Here is a 21,954-nt window from a genome sequence, read left to right on the forward strand (position 1 = left end):
AATAAATATAAAAAAAATTTAAGGCAGAGTTAGACAGTTTTTTAATGGACCCGGGAGTCCAGGGTTATGGGGAGCAGACCAGAAAGTGGAATTGAGACCGTGACCAGATCAGCCATGATCTTATTGACTGCAGTTATATGGTCCACTCCTGCTGTTCAGTCCAATGTTTCTCAAAGAATTAAATGGAAATTATTGATTTGGTTAGGAAATTGACTGAGGGGGTTATAAAGCACTTGGGAGGCTGTGAAAGGCACTATGTTAGGGAAGGAGTTGCAATGGGATTGGTTACCTAGATGTATTTTACATTTAAACTACACCCATTAAACACATTCCCTTTCATCCTATGTGGATGGACAACTAAACATGGAAATTAAAAATCATTTTCCTTTACTGTAGTGTAGTTTCAGAAGTAATCAGCACTCTTTTCTCCTATGGTATAAATTGAGATTGTTTGAAATTTGACATTCCATTATTTATTTCTGATGAGTGCATAGTGAAAAGCTTCAGCAACATCTCTCTTTTCAGCAAGATTCAACTTTTAAAATCAGAATGATGAATGACAATTAAAAAAAAGATTTTTAATTTATAGGAAGTTCCAGCAAATGAGAATGAAAAGAACAATAGTTTAAACTGCATGAATTACCTTTGAGTTCAATTTGAAGGTTTCCAGCAGGTCCCAATACAGTATACCCGCCTTCACAGTGGCTTCAGATATCAGATACTAACTACATCAATACAGTGTGATTTATGTGGGATATAAAGGTATATAACAAATTGTCACAATGATAATGTTACTGAGAGTATTAATGATCTACTAAATTCACATGGTTCTGATCCTATTGTCAACATCCTAATTCACAAATTATTTAGTTTACAGATTATATTTACATCTTTCAGAAAAGTTTCCTGGAACTCAAAAATCTCACAAAGTTAAAAAACGAAAATCAAATACTTCGGCAGCAAAGATAAAACATCATAGGCAGCTGTGGTTTTGCTAGGCAAGTTATACGTATACTGATTTACAGAACTATTTCAATTTTCAACTGAAGTGGGATGCAGTATACATGTATTTTAACCACTTAGTATCTGAAGCAGTTAGAAAATCTGCTTGCATCTAAATATATTGTAGTTTCACTACTTTTAAAATGTTTGACTACCATTTGAAAGCATAGCCATTAATAATAAAAAATGTGAAGATGTTGGAAATGCACATCAACAAAAGTCTGAAAGAAAACTGCAGCTTTGTGTGTTGTTAGTGTTGTCAAACCAGAGACAATAACCTTTCCTTCTTTCATACGGTGACTGATATGCCTTAAATATCCTGCCATATCACAAAGCATAACCTAGATGATACATGCAACATTAACAAACGAAATTCACAGCCATGATATTTAAAAAATATCAGTTTTTTTTCTTAAAACTTACCTCAAACTTTGTTGATTTGTCTAGGTTAATTCATGAGAAAGGATATGCTCATGATCTGTCCCAGCATTCTCACCAATCCTACTTTTTAGCCAGTTGTCAGGTTTCAAATATTTTAGTGGTTTCCTTTTTTCCCTTGTTCATTCTCATCGATCTCTCCGCACCACCCCATAATGAGACAATTGGAATCAGGAACTCTGAGGTGGGGAATCATTTTTGCATTCTACTGTTCTGTGGGGTCCCACATGGGGACATCAATAATCAAAATGGGAGTGATGCAGGTGGTTGCCAAGCCACTGTCAATATGCACTATGAAGTGGAGATGCCAGCGTTGGATTGGGGTAAACACAGTAAGAAATCTCACAACACAAGGTTAAAGTCCAACCTGGTGTTGTGAGACTTCTTAATATGCACCATAGCAGCTGTTGTGAAGTGTAAAAGAATATGAGGTTGGGTCGGCTTTAAAGAGTTTTTCCTTTACCTGTGAAGTTGGTTTGACAAAATGTAATGCAGGAATCCACATCTTACCACTTTATAACACAAACTGCACACTTGAAGAGCAACACTAAGCCAATCTTTCTTTATGCTGCGTTTTGCCTTAGTACATAATGTAATCTAGCATATTGCAAATAATAGATTTTATACTGAATAAGCCCAATTGTGAAGTTTTGTTCTGATGAAATTTCAGTTGTGACCTATTTTTTCCTCCAGATTCTGCAAGACTTGCTGAGTATTTCCAGCATGGCAGTATTTTGCTCTTGCTTAATTTTTGTGCCTTCAGCAGCCAAATCTTTAAACAAAGCCCTAAAAGCTTATGTGCAATAATGTACAAAATTAGTTCAGTAGCATCTCATTTTCTACATGTATGTGTGCTAATTCATGATCTTAACCTTGCAAAGGAAAACATTACAATGAAACAAATAACTATTCATCTTGCACATTTAATAAAGTATTGTCAACTTAAGCCTGTAAATGTACTGCTTGGAGTGATTAAACTGAAACAAGCCACTTCTTTTTAGCAGTAACCTTTATTGTTATTAATGAACAGTGAAAATCTGAGAATAATCTCTGACTGATTTGGCTATGCTGGTTACTTACCTGTTAAATACAGTAGCTGTATTTTCAGTACAAAGACAGGCTATGTGCCAGTTAAACAAGTAGTATATATTATCAGTAATAAACGTACAAAGTTAAAAATATGAATGATTTCACTCACTTAAAAAAGCAGCTGCATCCTACTGGTGTATAAAAATTCCAAAATTTCTATAAATACAATGAAATACAGCAAGCTTACTGTAACACAAGCGTACATATCACAGATAAAAGGAACAGCTTTACAGTATGCACAGCAAGACATGTGACAAATAAACACTGGAAAGGGATATGAAAATACAAATTCCAACAGAAGAATTTAAGAACACCATCTGAAATTCTTAAACTTCAAGCAAAGAGACAATGTGAATGTGAATGGTTGAAGACAGCGATGGTGATAGTAGACGGGGAGGGAACCATGTCGACAGTTGGAAGGCATTAGGCGTCAGACAGAGGCTTGTCAGGAACAGCTGCTGGTGAGTATTGATTGATAGTGTTTTCATTCTGTTTACTGAAGAGTTGCAGACAGTCCCAGGTTTGAGAAGGAGTGCAAGGTTGATGCATACATACACAAAACATGCACACACACACACAAAAAGTAATTTGACAGATGGCTCGAGCAGCATCTACCACAGTGTCTTCAATACTTAATGTTTTAGAACTTTAAATTCTTGGAATAATATAATACATTTCAATTTAAGACAAAATTTAGTACTGTTGATTGTTTTTAAAACTAAGTTGCGTTCATTAGATTGCACTATACAAAGAGAAGACAAGACTTGTAGGATAAATTGACTAATTTTCAGTATTGAGCAAACCATTGAAAGATTCAAGACAAAACATTTTGTTCAAAATCCTTAATTAAATCAAGCAATAGCAATCTATTTTATCAATGGACAGGTACAATGGACACACTATCAAAATCTGTGCTCTTTCAAGAACAGTTTTGGATAAAAAAAATCTACAAATCACTTATTTTGTTTTGCTCTTTTACAAAGAGCTTCTTAATCTATCTGGCACCATTTCAAAGATTTAATAGTAGTTAACACCAAGTAGCATATCATGTACACATTGTGGCTGTGGTTTACAATACCAAAACATTCCTTTCCATTCAAATGATTTATAAATGTTCTCTCATTATATTCATTGGTCAGTTTCTTAATATTGTATGCCTGACTAACAATGTACAGAAATAATCAGAAGCAAAGTGCAAGACTCCACATCCACCCATCATTGTAGGCTAATTCTGGCAGTGTGAAGTTTAGTTGATCAACAGACTAGAAGAGTTATCATTGACCATCATTTTCAAAACTTTCACTGCAAGAGTACTGCAAAAGATTATATATTGAAATATCATGCAACTACAGTAAAATGGCAAAAGCACAAATAGAAAATTGAACAAAACTAAGTTCAGTATTTTGCACAAATTTCAATTTCAGCTGATTTGGGATATGCTAGTTCTGTTTCAAAATGATTTGTTTCTGATGATATGTAGGAATTGGATCATACAAAACAATTATTTAAAAGGAACATTCAATAAAGTTATTCTAATACTATGAAGTTTAGATATAGTATCTAAAGATTTGGAAAAGGTTTCAATTTCAATGTTCTAAATGGCAGTTAGTCAGTGCAGATTTCATATTCTTGATGGAATGTGCTCTTGATCAATCTCTTCAAGCAAGCTGATGAACTGATTGAAGCCTTCTCTTACAGCATCCATGTTCTCTACAGAGCAAGGCTGGAGGATCCATCGCTGACCCCTTGCAAGTGGTTCCAGTTCAAAGTATTTCTTAATCTGAAAGAGAAAATCACATTTTCGGAAACACATCATGATGGTCTGTCTACAAGTGAAATTATGATTGAATCATTTTACAATGAGAGAGAGAGTGATAAATGAGATCAAATGTGACAACCAAACACAGGCATGGGTTCGCTATTTATTTCAGGATCAGTTTTTGTCAGTTTATCACATTGTTGCATCTGTATTATTTACCGTGTAAAAGTGTTATACTCAACAAATTTTCAGGGCAAATCAAATTCTGAAGCTTAATATTGACTGTTCATTTTTTTTCTCCTTTGTTCTTTCGTAGGATATGGGTGTCATTGGTAAGGCCAGCATTCATTGCCTAACTGCCCTTGAACTTAAGTGGCTCTGGAGGTCATGTCAAAGGGCACTTAAGAGCCAATCACATTGCTGTTGTTCTGGAGCCACATGTAGATCAGACTAGGTAATGATGGCAGATATTAGTGAACTATGATGGGTTTTTATGACAATCAAAGAAAATTTCAAGGTCACCATTACTGAGATTAATTTTGTATTCTAGATTCTGAATTCAAATTCCACCAGCTGCCATGGTGAGATTTAAGTTTATTAGTATCACAAGTAGACTTACATTAGCTTTGTCATGAAGTTACTGTGAAAATCCCCTAGTTGCCATACTCTGGCACCTGTTCGGGTACACTGAATTTAGCATGGCCAATGCACTGTGGGAGAAAACCGAAGCATCCAGAGGAAACCTACAGAGACAAGGGGAGAGCGTGCAGACTCTGCACGGACAGTGACCCAAGCCAGGAATCGAACCCAGCCCCTGGTGCTGTGAGGCTGCAGTGCTAACCACTTTTAAAAGCCATATCCCCAGAACATTAGCCTGGTCTCTGGATTACTAGTCCAGCAACATCATAAAATCACGATGACGCGGAAGGAGGCCATTGAGCCCATTGTGTTTGCAACAATTCTCCAAATATGCGTTGTAACTTAGTGCCATTGCCCTGCCTTTTCCTCATACTCTTGCATTTTGTTCTATTCAAGTAATCATCTAATCACCTTTCGAATGCCTTGATTAAACCAACCGCCACCACATTTCCATACAATGCATTTCAGACCTGAACCACTTGTTCTGTGAAAAGTTTGTTTCTCACACCACATTTGTTTGCTTCAGTTGCAAATCACTTTGAGTCTGTGCCCTGTCCTTCTTGATTTCTTTATAAGAGGGAACAGTTTCCCATATCAACTCTGTCTAGTCCCTTCATGATTTTGAACATCTCTATCAAATCATCTCAGCCTTCTCCTCCCCATGAACACCAGTCCCAACCTCTCCAATCTATCCTCAGATTGATTCTGTCACTATGCCACTGTCTCCCCAAACTGCAAGCAATACAATTAATGTATGTATATTTCATGTTTTTTTAAAAGCATCATGGTCTCTCGTTCACAGTTGTGTATTGTGTGCTGTGCTGATTAATTTGAAAAGTTAGTTTCCAGATTAGCATTTTTGAGCCATTTATCCTTTAGCACTCTTATTGACTAATAAATTACGCTCAGTTACAACTGACGTAAAAGCTCATCAAATTTGAGAGCATTTTCTTACTGAAACGTCCACTATGCTCATTAACTAGAGTACACATTTAATTAAGAATGGCATTGACATTCTTAGTATAGACTTCTCAAGCAACTTTAATTCAAGAAAACTGATGTGTACCTGAAAACAAAGAATGTTTAGAAATACCAGAAATGTCTAGTCAGACTTTTAATGAATAGCTTATTTAACCATTTAATTGCTAAAGTCTGTTTATTTTAGAAGTTTCATTGACTACAGTGCAATGTTTTAATTAAAGACCGTCAACAGGATGTTTTAAATAAATATCTCTCGTACATTTCACAGATCTTCTTGTAGGTAACTTGATCTCCTCCCTTCATTCTAACTCAACTCCTCTTCAGTCAGCTACTCAAGGGTGACAACAATGTGTTGATGACTATTTCCCCTTTTGCATTCTGAATGGCTCCATTTAGCATGTCATAGAATGGCAACAATGTATTTTCACCAGGGAACAATATTTCACACATTTTAAACAGAAACCAAACTGATATATGGTGCCTCCTGTTGTAATTTTTATCAGGCTTTCAAATTTTGGTAAAAAGCCCAATATATCAGAATATACTGCACTCGGTCAACAAAATTGCAAGCCACAAGAATATCCTATATATCCCTGAACACTGAAGATCTAATGCCCTGTTTCCCAATACATACTAGAGCAAGGAAACTGCCAAAAACACGAAATCTGAAAATTGACCCTACAGCACAAATATTCCTTACTATCGGACTTAAAGTGTTAGTCCATTACACTGCAAGTACTGTTCAAATAACAAAGTTATAGACTGAAAACAACAGGGATTATGTAGCCCAGAAAAGATTGTCCTTGATTTAGAGGATCATCATTTAATTTATCTTACTGGAAGGGAGTCCATTTTAAAGAAATGGATTTGTGCCAACTTCAAACTAACCGATTAAGGAATGTGCAAGATGTCTGTCTGTTAGTATCACCAGCAGGTAAGTTCAATTCCAACTCATCATCATAAAATTCAGCAAGGGGGGCAGTCATTTGGCCCATCATGCTTCTATTAGCTTCTGGTAGAGCTAACCAGTTTGTCTCACATTATTGCCCTTCACCAAAGCCCTGTCAGCCTTTTGCATCAATTCTCTTTTGAATACCACTTTAGACTCTGCCTCCACCACTTTTTCAGGCAACACATTTCAGATGACAGCATCTTGTGATGTAAAAAAAATCCTTACATTGCTCATTTGCCAATCATCTGAAATCTCTGTCCTCTGGTTACCTCCTTGCACTGGGAAAACAATCTTTTGATTTGCCCTACCAAAGCCTTCAAAATTTTGGACACCTCTACGAAATGTCCTTTTAACCTCCTCTGCTTTCAGAACAATCCCAGTTTCACTATATATAATAGAAGACTCTCAACCCGGTAACAATAATAATCTAAGATAATACTTAGATATTTGAAATTAGGAAGTATTTACATACTCTAGATGTGAAAAGTAGTAAAAACATCTTGTTTACAGACAAACAGAAACTAATGTGTGGTTGCTCCAAAAAACTTAGTGCAACACGTGTTTTGTGTTATCTGCATATTTTGTTTCTAATTGAAAAATCAGAAAGGTCAGTTCACCATCTGGAAAGTGTACATGGAAAATAAACAGCTGGCAGTGGGTTACAAATCTGTAACATACTTGAGGGATTTGGATGACGTCAAACAGTTTACATAGTAATCCGAACCCAAGAGTGTAGTACAGTCTTGATATACTCCCAATCATCACTTAAAATACAGTCAACTTAGTTTTATTTGTTCAGACCATTCCTGTTGGGAGGTTTTCCATTGAAGTTTGACTTTTTTGTTAGCATTGCTAATAGACACCATTACAGTTGGAAAGCTTTTCTGTGTAACTTTCATGTGATAGGAATGGAGACTTTTTACAGTTTGACTGCACCAAGGTCATAATAAAGTTAGCTGACAGAAACGGTGGGCACTTACTGGAAGAAGAACATATTTGTTTCAAAAATGCCAGTTTGCTTGCTTTATTTAGTGCTTTCCCAAATTGGAGCATTTTCCCATTTCTTATAAATATAAAAAGCAGTACCAATGTTATTTTCCCCCCAAATTGCTTTCCACTACTTTTTGTCAGAGTTTTCCTGTTGGTGAGAAACAGTGTCCATTAAATTGCAAGACTACCTCCCTCACTTATCCTTCAAGATGTTCCGTCAACTTATCCCTGTTGTCATGACGCACCCCAGGTGTGGTTCCCCAAAAGTTGTTGATCTGGGCGAGGCCCGATTTGTCACCGGCTGGTTGCAATACCCCAAAATTGTTGCAAACCTAGTTGAGGAGGGATAATTGGCTGTGTCTTTATTTAACCTACCCTCTGCTGGTAATGACACAGTTTAATCTAACATGTCCTTTCCCTTGGATATCTTTTCCAGATCCAACTTAACCAGGCTTGAGTTAAGCTAGAGTAAGTCAGTCCATTAATTATTAAAAAGGTAAGGAAAAGTTGTAAAACACATGTATCTATACATTCATTCAAATTAAAAGAAAGAATTGAGTCCAATGATAAATAAATATAAAAGGTTATACGGAATACTCCTAGATTTGTGAGGAGTAACTGATGATGCGTTGCACCATTATGATTTGATTGCAGTATAGTTGACTTCTGTAGGTGAATAACTGATTATTCCATTCAGGTATTTTGTGGTTTCATTGAGAGTTATTTTTTCAGCTGCTGATTGACTTTTTTGTTGACTGATCTACATCCATGGTCAGAGAGTGTGTTTTTAGATATCCCTGCAAATATGGCTAGTTTTGCAGGGGTCCTGCTTCTGGTACTGTATCAAGCTTCCAGTGCTTGACACAGTACCAGATTCCAGTTGCTTTTCCTGGCAGCATACACACACAGGCAGGCAAGCAAGCTTTAAACCCCTTCCTATGTATATGTTAAAGAGGAAAATGGAATACACTGGTCGGTATCAATCTAGGCAAATACATGCAGAATCTTTGAAATGAGATAGTTATATTGCTTATTGGTTTATTTTTCCATCGTAGTTACATTTCCTCATGCCAAGGGAGAAATAATTTTAAAACACTCACATTCATACTCTTAGCAATGGTCAATATTCAGATGATCCTAAACTATTTTTATCTTATCCTAAGCTGGATAACCTGCTTGCATTTTTTTTCCAAAGTGGTTGGTTACATTTATTTACAGGTTAGCCTTGTATCAAAGTCTGTGTTCTTTCCTTATCATCAGTTCTGATGAATAGCCCTATCGGTCCCTTGCTATGACTCTGGACTAAGTATCATCAATGAGATATTTGGCTGTTGAGCTGAACCATTCTTTTCCTGCCTCTGGGACCATGAATTGGCTGGTTCATGTCCAGGCACTTTTACAGGTCTAATTGCTAGGAGGTCAATGACTTGTGGTCTAGTTCCATCTCCTGTAGGTACTCTGGTTCTAGCATTTCATTAGTGAATCCTACGTCAACACAGTTCTGGCTGAGGTCTACAGCTTGTTTGATTACTTTTCTGAACTCCCAGGACTTACCCTGCATGGATTTTCCTGCTATTCTCCCCATGATTCCTACACACTGCCCCTCCTCTTTTGTTTGACGAGGGGATCTTCTCCTAAGCTGTCCCATGTGAAAGGGAACATTGCTGCCCCCAGGCAGAGGTTCAGGTCTTCTGTCCCCTCAAGGTGGTTTATCAGGTGGGTAAGACATCACCCTCACTCTTTCAGGTCCAATTTGGAAACTATTCTGCTTCATATTTAAATTAATCATAAAATCATCCATAGAATCAAGGTCTTTGACTTTGGAGAGGTTCCTGTACTAACCTGTTTCATGTCCTCCGGACCATCACTGCCCTCTGGTGGAGGCTCAGATGCAGCTACACTCCCCGTTGGCTTTTCAACTGGGGAAGGCATTTTCATCACTCGCCCTGATGTTATCAGGAATCCCCTAGGCCTGCCCTCAAATTCAGAAAGTTAGGTTTGGGTAACCAGCCCTCCTGCTCACCCAACAATTGGGTATGCTCCTGTTGACCAAAATCTGGACAAGGCAATTTTCTCACCAATGGAGTATCTTGTTTGCAGATCCTTCTGGGAAAGAAGGTTTCAAATAGTCAGACCTCCCACTCACCCAGCAGTAGGATGGGCTGCCTTCTTCACAGAGTGCCCCACCTGGGATCTGACCTTCCTGTGTTTCTGTTCTGTATCTTTGGGGAGACACTCCCATGTTTTGAGCTTGCTTCAGTTGTTTTGCCACGTGGCTTTCCAGTTAAGTGAGGCATTAGCCTCACACTTCCTTGGCATAGTTTGGAATTTCCTGTTGCCTTTTGTATTCACCATGAAGCCATTGTTTAAACAGAACACTTTGGGTCATTAATGAATTTCCTGGGAATTTGCGTTCCCTCAACCTGCTCCACGTGTCTCAGAACATTACAAATGGATGTCTGGCTCCTGCCATATTCCCTTGTGACTTTTCAAACTGGTGGTGAGGCATCTTCCTCACTATCTGCTTCTCAGTTTGGGGACTCCCCTCATCTTTGTTTAGGTCTGCTATGAAACTGTCTGTCAGACAGATCATTAGCCTACTCCTATTCTGTTTAAAATTTACAGGGCTTTCACAGATCTCTTTTACTACTGTAATGAAGTCTCACAACACCAGGTTAAAGTCCAACAGATCCAACTCTTTTACTACTGCTGGCCTGTCTTTGGCCCTTTGAATTTCCAGTAACACTCTGCAGCTATACGTGGCACCTCTCTCACTGTTGCCTTACTTGCCTCAGAGTTTGCCTGAGTCCTATTTAACTCTGCAAAGTATGTACTTACTAACTCAACTTCCATGTCATCCTCACTGCCTGGCTCAAATTCTACTGGTCTTGCCCAGGCCTTTGGCAATTGCACTCTTGGCCTTTTTAAATTGCAGAAGCTGTTGCCTTGTCCAGGCCCCTGAACACACTCCAGCTCTCTGCCTTGCTGCAGACTTTGGCTACATGTTCCCTGCCTCTTTGATTGAGTAGTCCTTGCCTAATTAATCCAACCCTTACAGACATTTGAATCATTTTGCATTTCCTGAATTCCTATTTGCCCTAGCTAGCTTTCTACAGTCCTTTTAGCTTCTTTGGACTGCAGCAATTTTTCCTGACCGTTTAGGAGTATTATTCCAAGGGATGCGTTTAATGCCTCCGACTTTCTGTCCAGTTCACACATTCTTCTTTGGTAAACTTCCTCTTTTTCCAATTCCTGGGAGTTCTGTGCCTTCAGCAATTCTATTTCTTTTCATTGCTTTGCCTTAAGTTTGTGATGTAACCTTCCAGCCACACGGTGGACTACCATACATCTCACATTCGAAGGAATCTCTAATCCTAAGTGCCTAATATAGCTTTCTGGGACAGAACTTCTGAATCCCTTAAACCTCTTCCTCTACAAAAGCACTGCACAGTAAGTGGACATTTTTAAGCTTCAGTTTAACAGCACACACTTAATTCAGCCTTTTGCAGTTTTTTAAAATCAGTTTCAAAGAACAATTTACTTTCTCTAATTCATTTCACTTGTGGGAACGTAAGTCCTTAGTTTGTTAAGCTTCTGTGGGAACAATACAGGCACAATAAGATCCTAATTTGGTTAAATTCCCCAGATGAGCATCCCAATTTGTTATGACTAGCCACAGGTGAGATTTCCAGCAGCTGTTGATCTGGGTGAGACCCTTTGATTTGTCACCATCTGGCTGGGATGCCCCCAAATTATTACAAACCCAGGTGAGGAGGGATGATTGGCTTTGTATCTTTATTCAGCCCATCAGCTGCTGGTAGCAACAAGGTTTAATCTAACAATGTTCCCTTGGGTGCCTGTTCTAGTTCCAACATATATATATTTGAAAAGGAAACAATTTAACCTTGCTTTGAGTTTAGAACCATAAGAATCATTATCAGAAGAGCAGGGGGAGGCAATTCAGCCTCTCAAGACTGCTCTGCCATTCAATACGATCATGGCTGATTTTCTCTCGGCCTCAACTCTGCTTACCTGCCCTTTCACCATAGCCTTTCAAATCCTTACTAATTAAAAATCTATTCATCTCTTTCATAAATTTACTCAATGTCCCAACATCCATCTGGGGTAGTGAATTCCACAGGCTCACAATCCACTGAAAGTAATTTTGCATTTCTTTTTGATTCTGCTACCCCTTATCCTAAAACTATGACCTCTTGTTCTAGATTCCCTACAAGAGGAAATAAGCTCTCCACGTCTACTTTGTCAATCCCCACATCATCTTGTACACCTCAATTTGATCTCCTCTCATTTGTCTAAACCCCAGGGAACGTAGGCTTAAACTGCACAACCTCTCTTCGTGAGACAAATTCATTTTTGGACTCATTCGAATGAACCTCCTCTGAATCTCCTCCAATGCAACTACATCCCTCCTCGGATAAGGGGACCAAAACTGTACACAATATTCCAAGTGCAGTCTCACTAATGCTTTCTGCAGTAGCAACACTTTATTATTTTTTTACTCTATTCCCTTAGCAATAGATGTCAAGATTTGTCTTATTCCCCGTTGTATCAGCAGACTAGATTTCTGCGATTCATGCACAAAGACACTCAGATTTCTCTTCACCGAAGTTTCTCTCCATTTACATATAAATTGCCTTTGTATTTTTCCTACCAAATTTTTCCTACCTACTAAACTCACACTTACCCACATTAAATTTCATCTGCCAAATTTTGCCCTGTTCACTTAACCTTATAAAGTCATAGAGATTTAGAGCATGGAAACAGGCCCTTCAGCCCAACTTGCCAATGCCACTTTTTTTTTAAAAAACCCTAAGCTAATCCCAATTGCCTGTATTTGGTCCATATCCCTCAATACCCATTTTACCCATGTAACTGTCTAAATGCTTTTTAAAAGACAAAATTGTACCCGCCTCTACTACTACCTCTGGCAGCTTGTTCCAGTCACTCACCACACTCTGTGTGAAAAAATTGTCCCTCTGGACACCTTTGTATCTTTCCCCTCTCACCTTAAACCTGTGGCCTCTGGTTTTATACTCCCCTATCTTTGGGAAAAGATATTGACTATCTAGCTGATCTGCGCCCTTCATTATTTTATAGACCTCTATAAGATCACTCCTAAGTCTCCTATACTCCAGAGAGAAAAATCCCAGTCTAGCCAGCTTCTTTTAACTCATTCCATCAAATCCCGGTAGCATTCTAGTAAATCTTTTCTGCGCTCTTTCTAGTTTAATAATACCCTATATCCATATCTATTTTAAATGTCTTGTTCCATCGCAACTTACTATCCCACCTATTCTAGTGTCACCTGCAAATTTGGCTATGGTACCTACTATCGTTGCATCCAAGTGATTAATGTAGATTGTAAATATTTGGAGCCTGAAAATCAAACCCTGCGGCACACCACTAGTTGCACCTTGTCAACTCAAGAAGTATCCTAACTACTGAAAAGGCAAGGAGAAATGGTAAAACACAAAAATCAACATTCATATGGGTTAGGAGTACGAATTGAGTCCAGTAGTAAGTAAATGCAAATAAAGAGAGTGTCTGGAACATTCCTTAATTTGCAAGTAGATGATGGCACACAGTGGCCGTTATGATTTAATTACAATATAGTTGATTCCTGCAGGTGAATAGCTGATTCTTCAATTCAGGTGTTCTGTGGTTTGGTAGAGACATTTCAGTTCATTTATCAACTGCAATCATTTTGCTGGTTGATTAACTTCCACAGTCAGAGAGAGAGATTTAAAACATTTGAGCAAAAATGACTATTTTTTACGAGTCCTGCTTCTGGTACTGAATCACACGTCCAGTGTGGAAAACTGACAATAGCATTTCCTTGCAACGTGCGCGCACACACACAAAGTCTGGCACGGACACTAGCATCCGGCAAGTAAGCAAGCTTTAACCACTTCCTTTCGATATTTCAAGAGGAAACTGGAACACACTAGTTGATCTACACAGTTAAACTGAGGGTCTTTGAGATGAGATAGTCATTTGTTGGAATTTATCACCTCAATGCCAAGATTTGCCTCCCTTATTACCTGTTGTACTGGCATACTAGTTTTCTGCGATTCATGCACAAGGACACTCAGATTTCTCTGCACTGAAGTTTCTCTCCATTTAGATATAACTTGCCTTTGTATTTTACCTACCAAAATGGATAAACTCACACTTATCTGATTTTGGGGCAGGTGAGGCTCACAGGCTGGAAACTTCTATTGGCCTCGGCAGGATTTTACGATCTTGCCCGAGTGAGGTCGTAAAATCCCGTCTATTATGTTCCTTTGTCTTTACCAGAGTCTTTGAATGCTCTTAGAAGTAGCTTGCCTGGAGACACAGGGAGGAGTTCCATTGTACCTTAGAGAAACACCCTGCAGCAATTCCTGTCAGTGTCTGACTGTACATTCTCAGCTATTTTTGGTGTTTGTGAACATTTTAAAATATAAAATGCAGGTCTTTTTGTCTTGGAATTTGAAGAAAGTGTGCAATAGATTGCTGACAATGGTGTAGGACTGTTCAGATGATCCCATTGCAGAGCCAGAATCAGCTGAGATCAGCTGCCCTTGGAAGGTGATGTTTATATTCACACTCAAGTTTAAGGAGGCCCAATGTTTTAGGTAATCTACAGTAAATTTAATAAACATCTGTGGCATAGACATGATGGAAAGTCAAGATAGGGCACCAGCACATAGGCTCCACCGAACTTTAGCTAAAAAGGAGTTTGAGAGTTCTAATACAATAGTTGAAGCTAACACAATGCCCAGAATCCAAAGCACACCATGACACAATGTCATGGTGTGCATTCAAATTACACCTATTTACTTATTCACAAAATATTAAGTGAGAGATTCATTCTGGTTGAAAGTTTGAGCACGCATTTCACTAAATCTACACACTTTCTTAGTTTATTTCAACACATGATGAATCGACATTGTGTATGAGTATTAGCATCTGAGTACCAGAGGAAATTTCGAAGGAGCAATTTGATGTACAATTTGGCTAATGTGAATCAAACAATAATATCTGATGTACCTCCAGCTGGTAAGTACAAAGCTTCAATGCACTTTTATTAGAAGTCCTCAGTTTCACACATGGCACATACACCCAACATTACTCTAAATACACTTACCAATTATTTTGGCATTTGTGATCATTAGTCATGCACGACAGTAATGTTGCAGAACTAGAGCTAAAATTGTTTTTTGCTCTTTATTTATTTATACTTTTCAGTGGAGAAGACTTTTTTGAGATTGAATCAGTGTAAGATCAGGTAATAAGGATGGGATGTTTGAGGTGACATTGGGATTTCTTTACTCCAACACTGCCAATTATGCATTGTTGCTTCAGCTGTGGTGTTCAATCTGCAAACAGAGAACTTTGTAAATGCTGCACCTTTTTATTGCTTATCCAAGTATTCAAAATTCTAACTTGACTGTAACTTTTACAGACAAAATAAGCAAAAGTCCCAGCAACTGCATTAAACATTAAACTACAATATGAATATTTTTAGTCTACCCAGTGTATATACAAACCTGGCACAGTGAAGTATGAGATCAAGTTACCAATTGTCTAGTAAGCAATTTCTGTAAACTTGTCTCTTTCTCCCTTCTGCCCTGATGTATTCTAGGTGCCAGTCTAGCTCACAAATCCCCCATTTTTCTGAGACTGTTCAATTCTGGGAAATATTACTGATGAAACTTATCCAGCTCTCAGCTGACAAAGGCAAATACGCTTCCAGTCAGGACAGTAATCAGGATTGGGAATCATCCCTTCCTTGATCCAAAGAAACAGAGATCAATTAATTGATGTCTTAACTTAGATAAGCCATTGGGAAGGTGTCTCTAGTTAAAACTTTCAATATAATAACCAAGCAGCCAACTACAAAGTCATAAGCAGTCCAACTGACCATCTGGGAGCTTTTTAAAATTTACTTTGTACAAGTTGCAGTTGTACTCCTTGTGGTGACCTCACTTTGTTTGACAGAACTTAATCTGGTGACTATTTCCAAGTTATACACCACCATCTGGATTGAAGCAAACCAGGAACTCTAAACAATCTTGCTAAGTTGTTTTGCGAAAGATTCATTTTTAACTCTGATCTGCTATTTGATTCCACTCATTTTCCATGCAGGAGTTCAGTTATATCATGCAAAGAAAAATTAACCAATTTGCTTTCATGACTGAATTAGCATAAATGATTGATGCCAGCACCCTCACTACATGTTTCATTTAAAAGTTGGGTCAAAGTTCTGCAGCACTGCAGCAATATCTCACCGGGGCACCTCTGAGAAACCTAAATTACAATGAGCCAAGGGATTCCCACTCGTGACACAAAACTTTCCGTGTTTCACTTTACAATCTCAAGTGTGCTATGGATGTGTTTGGAATGCCTTGAGGCTGCAGCATGAAATGTTTCATATAACTTTCACTTCATACAATTCCAAATAAATTACTTTTATTTGAAAGATCAATGGATTGTTTTTTACCAACAGTCCAAGCTTATTTTCATTCCGTGTTTTATAGATAAGAGAACAAATGCCTTGCAAACTTCAGAACTCGTCAAGCTTTCTATTATTACAACTTTCACTTCCAATCCATTCCCACGGATCACAGTTCTGACTCAATTCCTGTTGATTTGCTGTCACGCAGTTTGTTTCCAGCATGTTCACATGTTGAACAATTTCTGGCTCATCACCTAGCTGGAGCTACAATAAATAAATAATAACTCATATATCCAAATTATAACATAATGGTAGTATTGTCATATTTCTGAGGAATTTATTCCAACCTGTTCATATAACTACAAAACTATCTAATGATATACACTGTATGTTTAGCAGGTGAGAAAACTTCATGGTCAACTGCAATAATGCACGATAAATGCATTTTTAAAAAGGCTTGTAAAAATGTAACACTTGTAAATGATAAACTAGCAAGAGTAAAATTACTTGCAAATCAACTGGATGATCTAAATCTACCAATTTTTTTGCTAAAATAATTCATGTCCATAATCTTTAAGTAATTAGCATGTTAAATGCTGAAACTGTGATCATCATGAACTCTGTAGCCAAAACGCATTGTTGTGTTAAATTAACCAAGGAGCTACTCTCTGGCGAGCACAGCGTGTCCTCACTTAAAGTTGTGGTTATGTTCCTGAAAAGTACAGTTCAAAGACAAAAAAATTATGTTCACATGAAACAAATGTTACATTTACAATGATAACATATGGAGAAGCATAATTCTTGACATAAGGCCATATTGGATTATTCCTATAGCAATCATTGTTAAAACTGTAGCAATGTTCTATAGGACCTTTCTTATTACAAAGAAACAAATACTAAAACATTATATCCTCCAAGTTGAAATATTTTACATTGCTAGATTCCAAATAGGTAACTGAAATAATTTTTCTGTGATTTTATTTTAGAAGTTAAGTTTCTAAATACCACCACTGATCCTACTTCCTACTCCTTAATTCTCCTGGTCACTGCAGATCCTCCCCGTCTCCAAACCTTCAAGTTGTGGCCTCTTCTCTTCCCCCACCCAACGTTCTGCCACACCTCCCAGACCTGACTCACCCATTTAGCACTTCCTTCTCCTGAACTTCTGTTCAACCTGGATCTAATCTGATGCTAGGGCTCTGATATGGCAGCAGTGCGAGTCCCATAGCTCCCACTTGCCATTTCACTATCCCGAACATTCGCTGAGTGAGGGCTTGGGAGAACAGCAATGAGGCAGGAGCAGCAGCAGGAGCTGCTATGACAGTCACCGTAAGAGGGTGAGTTAGGGAATGGGGAGGTTCATCAAGATGATGAGTCAGGGAGAGGGAAGAGGTCGCAACCTGGAGGTTGGGAAGGAAAAGAGGCTGTTCAAAAATGGCACCAATTGAGTCACATGTAAAGCACCATTTAAACGCATTTTGTGCCACTCCACGAGATTCCAGGCACTTATCTTATTTAACTTATCAATGTTGAAGTGAAACAAGGTTAAAAAAGGACTTACTCTATTTCTATACTAACTTCCACGTCAAAGAAGATGGCAACATTGTGTTATTTTTTCTGTATCAAAGACAAAAAGATTACATTCACATGAAACAAATGTTACATTTACAATGATAAATATATGGACAAGCATAATTCTTGGCATAAGACCATGTCAAGAATTATGCTTCTCTATACATCATTGAAAATCTAACACTTGTTTCATGTGAATACAATTTTCTTGTTTTTGAATCAACAGAGAAAGTAACACAACGTTGCCATCTTCTTTGACATGGAAGTCGAATAACTCCTTGTTTCCCTTCAACATCAGTAAGTTAACCGTGTCTGGAATCTCACTGAGTGGCATGAAATGTGTTTAAATGGTACTTTACATGTGACTTAATTGGTGCCATTTTTGAGTATCCATGAAATGTATCAAAATAAATTTGAATTAGTAGATGCTCAGAATATCAAAAGTTATCAAAAAAATATTTTTAATGTAATGACTTGAAGTTATCAAAGTGTTGGTCAGGTGGGCAGAGAAGTACAAATGGAATTCAATACGGAGAAGGTGGTCCAATGCATCTGGAAAGGGAAAAAATATCAGAGTATACACAATAAATGACAAGGTACGGAGAAGGGTAGCAGAACTGAAGAACCTTGGAGACTATGTCCACACTTCCCTGGAGGTGACAGAGCAGGACAGGTAGATAAACATGTTCCAAACAAAGTATGGCATTCATTCCTTTACCAGCTCAGGCACAGAACCTAAGGGCAAGTAGGTTATGCTAGAACTATGGGCCAAGTGCTCGAAAATGGGATTAGAAAAGATAGGTGTTTGATGGCTAACACAGACATGATGGGCCAAAAAGCTGCTTTTTGTGTATGAGCCTATGAAACATTATTCAAGCCACAGAAAAGAGTTCTGTGTACAGTTGTGCTCACTGCATTGCAGGAAAGAAATGGCCAGGCTAGAGAAGGTATGTCAAGATGTTGTCAAGAATAGAGAATTGTAGCTATCAAGAAAGATTGGAGAGGTTGGGATTGTTTTCTTTGGAACAGAGGAGGCTGAAGGGAGATTTAATTGAGATGAATAAAATTATGAGGGGCCCAGATAAAGTGAGTAGGAAGGACTATTTCCTTTAGCATAGTCAATAACTAGAGGGCATAGATTTAAAATAATTGGTAGAGGGATTGGAGAAAAGTCAAGGAGAAATTTTCACCCAGAGGAGTACTGGAGGGATGGAATTCACTGGCTGAAAGGGTACTTGGATATACTTTGAACAATGCTAAGGACTCTCCTTGGAAAGCTTTCACCTTCCAACCCCCCCTCCCAGCCCTACTGCCAAGAGGAGAAATTATTTGTTTGTTGTGTACCTAGAGATAAGCTGGCGCTGCATCGGGGCGACACAGGATTTTACATTGTTCATTGGTTGTGATGTAGTTTTGTCTTTTTATTATTAATTCTTGTGCATGCTTTTTAAATGAATGAGCAATATGCACACAATGAATTTTCAAACAGACAATAAAGTTTGAATTGAAACTTAAAGCTAGAAAGTGTGATTAGAGTGGATAACTTTTTCTGAACTGAGATATACAAACAAGCTGAATTGGCTTCCTATGGTGCCATAAATTTCTCTATGATTTTACTGATTTTATTGAGCCCAATGCCATTGGAACAATTCAGTCCAATTTGAACAGTTTAAGGTGAAAGTATGAGTGTGACAACTGACAGCATAGATTTAGGATGCTGTAATGAAGGTAAACATGCTGCATACTGAATCTCATTTTATGTGCCTACCTTGTTTGTAGTTTGTAAAACAGGTTAACTGTATAGAGTATATGGAACTGCATTGAACTGTGAACTAGTTTTAAAAGCCTGATGCATAGAAAGGCATCTCTGGAATAAAGCTCGATAGATTCTTGTCCTTGAGTATTTATGTAAATTTTAATTTATTTTATATGGTTAAATGCCCTGTATTTCCTGCCTATGCCTCCACAGATCACACACTGACTGCAACTGACAGCACAGTTTGGCAAACTATTGCTAAGGCCTACAGCAATACTTTGGGTTGGCTGAACTCCAACTCGAACCACCATCTTGCCACATTTCCAAGGCTTGTTGTGGAAATGCTACATACTTTCTCCTGCCCTCAGTTCCAAGCACTATCTTCTTTTTCCAGCTGTTCAATGTTTTCCATCAACAGTGGAGTGGACACGGAGCAAATAGGAGGCAAAAACATATCACGTTTCTCCATCTCAGCCTTTAAACACAGCAAAGTTGGTAGCCCTAATGTGGAGACTAGTTATCTTGAGATAAGCTTTGCAAATTTATTTCTTCAAAGAAAGAAGCTACTCAAAATCAAGCCACTGAAGTCTATTATTGTGGATTATTCCTTTAATTTCCAATGGACATCCGAATAATGATAATTGAAACTATTATTTCACCAAAACCAGGACAACAAAAATACTTGATTCCAGTACCAACACTTGTTTCAAATAGGTTAAGTGTACCTGTGCTCAAGGAGCAAGCGGTTGTTCTTTTAAATGTCAAGATTGAATTCACTATTTTGAATTTGCACAGAAAAGAACAAAAGGAAAGGAAATAGGAACTGTCAGCTTACGTAAAGAAGATAGACCAGACTTTTGTCTATTGTTTTTTGCCGCAAGGAACAGTCCATTTTAATGTGTCTGTCTGTTAAAAAATGCATTTGACCAAAAGAACTATTGTAAATACTGAATTCTTCCTCAGGGCAAGCATTAGGTTAGGACACATAACAGACCAAACAGACCAGACTATAAGGCCATTATTCAATAAATCCATTAGAAATCAGATTTTCCTTTTATTTAATCGAATTGAACTGTAAGGGGAGTGTAAGTTAGAAAATTTGTATTCCCTGTATATTAAGAACTTTAGAGCCAGACTTTGATGTCTGCAACAATTGAACCATATCAAATCAAGATGACTGCAGCCATTAAGCTGAGTATTGCTCAATGCGAAAGGGCAGGCCCTTCTGGCGAGAACTACCTAAACTTTTAACCAGCAGTTTTTATTATTATTTAGAATCTTATTAAGAGGCAACGAATACATAGGATTTATATCCACGTAAATCATTTATTTTCTGACTTACTTTATGGAGTAATTTAAGGCTTTTTTAACATTTGGCATTTGATTAAGTTTGTCATTTTGCTCTCCAATTACATTTTTGTTACAATACCGTGGATGAATTTACTATCAACTCAAATACACATCAATGTGGTACAGCACCGGAGCATTCATAATAACAAAAAAGGTTTACTGTACAGTAGTTTGGTAGGGCTTTAGTCTATGATAATTTTCCATCAAAATGTCTGTTTAGAAAAAAATATTGTCCTTCTCTTGTGAGAAAGATTAAGAAATAATGCAGAATTTATGCTGAAATCCAAGTCAATTCTTATTTACAATTCTATATACATCTTGAGCTATCGCAGTAATAGCAAGACACATCCAGCACTAATAAACCACTGCTGATATATTGATTACTCAATATCTAGGCAGAGCTTGGTGTTTTATGGCCTTTGGTTATGTCTATAGTAAGACATTACCTCACCCAGCTGCAGTTAACCGCTTTCACACAAGCAGCTCATGAAAAATTAATTTTGTTAATGTAGAATTTGCAAACAGAATGAAAGATATGAGTTTTAAATGTGGCACATCAATCCATTTGCCAATGCAAACTCAAAATTCATTAGAACAATTGCAGAAGAACGTATGCTTGAGCTCATTTGGTAAAATATCTGACTAAATTATGACATTTCAGCAAGCATATTTTTCCAAAAAAGTGTGTAAAATAAATTGCAGTCTAGAAGTATAACTGAATATACAATACATCAAGGAGACAGATAAAGAGAAGTTCCAAAATTAAAACATCCGAGACAACCAATTATGATGTCTGAAAATGCCTTTTGACGGCAGCAGCTACTAATAAAATGGTCTAGCAGACACAATGTTCAAAGTCATAAATGAAATAGTCTCAGAAAAGAAAGTTTCTTGTAAAATTATTTCATCAATACTTTAGACATCTGTCTAATTACAACGTAATCACACAGGAGGAGTCTGGCAAT

At 37.7% G+C, this 21,954-nt stretch overlaps 1 protein-coding gene across 2 annotated transcripts in view; it reads right to left on the bottom strand.

Moving 5' to 3' along the window:
• Positions 1-559: 559 nt before the first annotated feature.
• The window catches only part of arl15b (ADP-ribosylation factor-like 15b), a 272,877-nt gene continuing 251,482 nt past the window's right edge, over positions 560-21,954 (bottom strand). For both annotated transcript variants that reach the window (XM_080185667.1, XM_080185657.1), the window contains exon 5: positions 560-4,309. In XM_080185667.1, coding sequence (XP_080041793.1) covers positions 4,151-4,309 — 159 coding nt within the window. In that variant the 3' untranslated portion in view covers positions 560-4,150. The remainder of the gene's footprint in view (positions 4,310-21,954) is intronic.

This window comes from Carcharhinus amblyrhynchos, chromosome 1, assembly GCF_965287045.1.
Source record: "Carcharhinus amblyrhynchos chromosome 1, sCarAmb.v2.hapA, whole genome shotgun sequence".
In the NCBI taxonomy this organism is placed as follows: domain Eukaryota; kingdom Metazoa; phylum Chordata; class Chondrichthyes; order Carcharhiniformes; family Carcharhinidae; genus Carcharhinus; species Carcharhinus amblyrhynchos.